At 34.8% G+C, this 2,328-nt stretch overlaps 1 protein-coding gene across 1 annotated transcript in view; it reads left to right on the top strand.

Moving 5' to 3' along the window:
* Window positions 230-2,328, top strand: part of LOC109227170 (protein NRT1/ PTR FAMILY 6.3-like) — a 3,738-nt gene continuing 1,639 nt past the window's right edge. Inside the window, exons 1-4 of the mRNA XM_019392224.1 lie at window positions 230-483; window positions 684-861; window positions 1,082-1,121; window positions 1,698-2,266. Of these exons, the coding sequence (XP_019247769.1) occupies window positions 366-483; window positions 684-861; window positions 1,082-1,121; window positions 1,698-2,266 (905 nt within the window). The 5' untranslated portion in view covers window positions 230-365. The remainder of the gene's footprint in view (window positions 484-683; window positions 862-1,081; window positions 1,122-1,697; window positions 2,267-2,328) is intronic.

Genomic DNA, 2,328 nt, shown 5'->3' with positions numbered 1-2,328 from the left:
TTATATTTGCAACGTCCGCTTAGTCCTTTTTATATGGTATAGTTGGGCGTGATCACTATCATTTGATGTTCCTGGACCCCAAAATAAAGAATAGAAGAGAAACCCTTCCATTTGAAATGGAAATACATAAAATATAAAATTAAGGTATACAAAAATGATTAAAGAAACAACAATTATTCACACGACTCTCCTATAAAAAGGTGAAGGAATCAGTTCAGTCTGCAATGCTCTGAGTTTTACTCCCAATGTTCCTTTAATCCTTCTACACCTCCAATTTTATCCATTTTCTCTCAGTTCTCAGGAGTTGACCTATTTCTCAAGAAACATACAGATACAAAAAATACAAAAAAAGAAAGAAGTTAACTATGGACCTTCCCCAGACACAAGAAGATACAAAATCTATTCCAGATGCCTGGGATTACAAAGGGCGACCTACTCTTAGATCACTCTCTGGTGGTTGGGCTAGTTCCGCCATGATTTTAGGTGACTTTGTCTTTTCTCTTCTTTTTGCACATTTTTAATCATCTGGTATCCGAAATCCATTGTTCAGGATTCATGTCAGACAGGCTCATAAACTCGAGCCCGCGACATGATCTTAGATTGGTGGATCTTCTTTTTTCACTTGTCATTACTTGATCTTTTAACATAGAGTTGTACGTTTTATGTATAATAATATATAACAGGGGTTGAGGCAGTGGAGAGGCTAGTAACGCTAGGCATTGCTGTAAACCTGGTGGTGTACTTGACTAAAACCATGCACTTGGGTAATGCTAACGCCGCAAACATTGTTACTAACTTTATGGGAACTTCGTATATCCTCACTTTGCTTGGTGGCTACATTGCTGACACTTTCATCGGAAGGTTAGTACATATAAACAATATCAATGGCGGATACTACCTTTGTGCTTCGGCTTCAACTAAATTCAATATTTTCGGCACAAAGTTAAATATATACATATATATATATATATATATATATATATATATATATATATATATATATATATATATATATATATATGAAAAAATTAATTGTGTTTTCTTAGCATCTTTTAATTTTTTCTTGGTTTAATCATTGCAGGTATCTTACCATTGGCATCTTCGCCACTGTTCAAGCTATAGTAAGTTTCAATGCTTCTTACCCGAAACGGAAGAAATCTCTTTCTAGTTTTCTTAAGTGACTTCACACTCGTTTATTCTAAAATGTTGGAACTAATTAAATATAGCCACGAGTCAGCCTTATTTAAAAAAAAAAAAAAAAATCTTACGTACACGATTTACACAAATAACCAGTCATATTTGCTATTTACTTTTTTAGCCGATATATATGAATTATATATTGATCATATACATTTATACACATATTGTACATGAATTATTCATAAATTATACATCCATCGGCTATTTTAAGTTTAAGCGGTTGAGTGGACGGCTATCTAGGTTAATTCTTTAAACTAAAAATAGCCAGCGAATGTATAATATATGTGTAATCTATGTAATATGTGTATAATCATGTATAATCAATGTATAATCTATGTATACCGGCTAGAAAAAGTGAATAATAAAACCGGACGGCTATTTGTGTAAAGAACCCATAATTATATTAATAATAAATTTTGAAACATAGAAAATTGCATTAATATTGTTTCTTCTTTTGTAAGTACTAATTAAATTTTTTGGTTTGCTATGATGAATAGGGTGTCACAATTTTGACAATATCAACCATGATCCCAAGCCTGCGACCTCCGAAGTGTGAACTAGGAAGCTCAACATGCATCCCAGCTAGCGGCGAACAACTCGCCGTCCTTTACACCGCCCTATACATGACGGCTCTAGGCACTGGCGGCTTAAAATCCAGCGTCTCCGGTTTCGGTACCGACCAATTCGACGATTCCGACAAAAAGGAAAGAGGCCAGATGATAAAATTCTTCAGCTGGTTCTTTTTCTTAATAAACGTAGGAGCTTTAGCTGCAGTGACAGTACTGGTGTACATTCAGGATAAAGTGGGAAGGGAATGGGGTTATGGTATATGCGCTTGTGCTATTATTGTTGGACTTGTCGTGTTCTTGACTGGCACAAAGAAATATCGTTTCAAGAAACTTGTAGGGAGTCCATTGACTCAAATTGCTTCAGTGTTTGTTGCTGCTTGGAGGAAAAGGCATCTGAAATTGCCATCTGATTCTTCTTTTCTATTCAGTGTTGATGATATTATTGGGGAAGATAACAAAAAGAATAAACAGCAGTTACCTCACAGCAAGGAGTTCCGGTAAGTTATCCTACATCGACCTTAAGTACATACTACAATTACTGTCAAATATACAGATATTT

The sequence above is a fragment of the Nicotiana attenuata genome, chromosome 6 (genome assembly GCF_001879085.1).
Source record: "Nicotiana attenuata strain UT chromosome 6, NIATTr2, whole genome shotgun sequence".
Taxonomy (NCBI): domain Eukaryota; kingdom Viridiplantae; phylum Streptophyta; class Magnoliopsida; order Solanales; family Solanaceae; genus Nicotiana; species Nicotiana attenuata.
The sequence above is the reverse complement of the archived record's forward strand: the minus strand, read 5'-3'. Positions and strand labels throughout refer to the sequence as shown.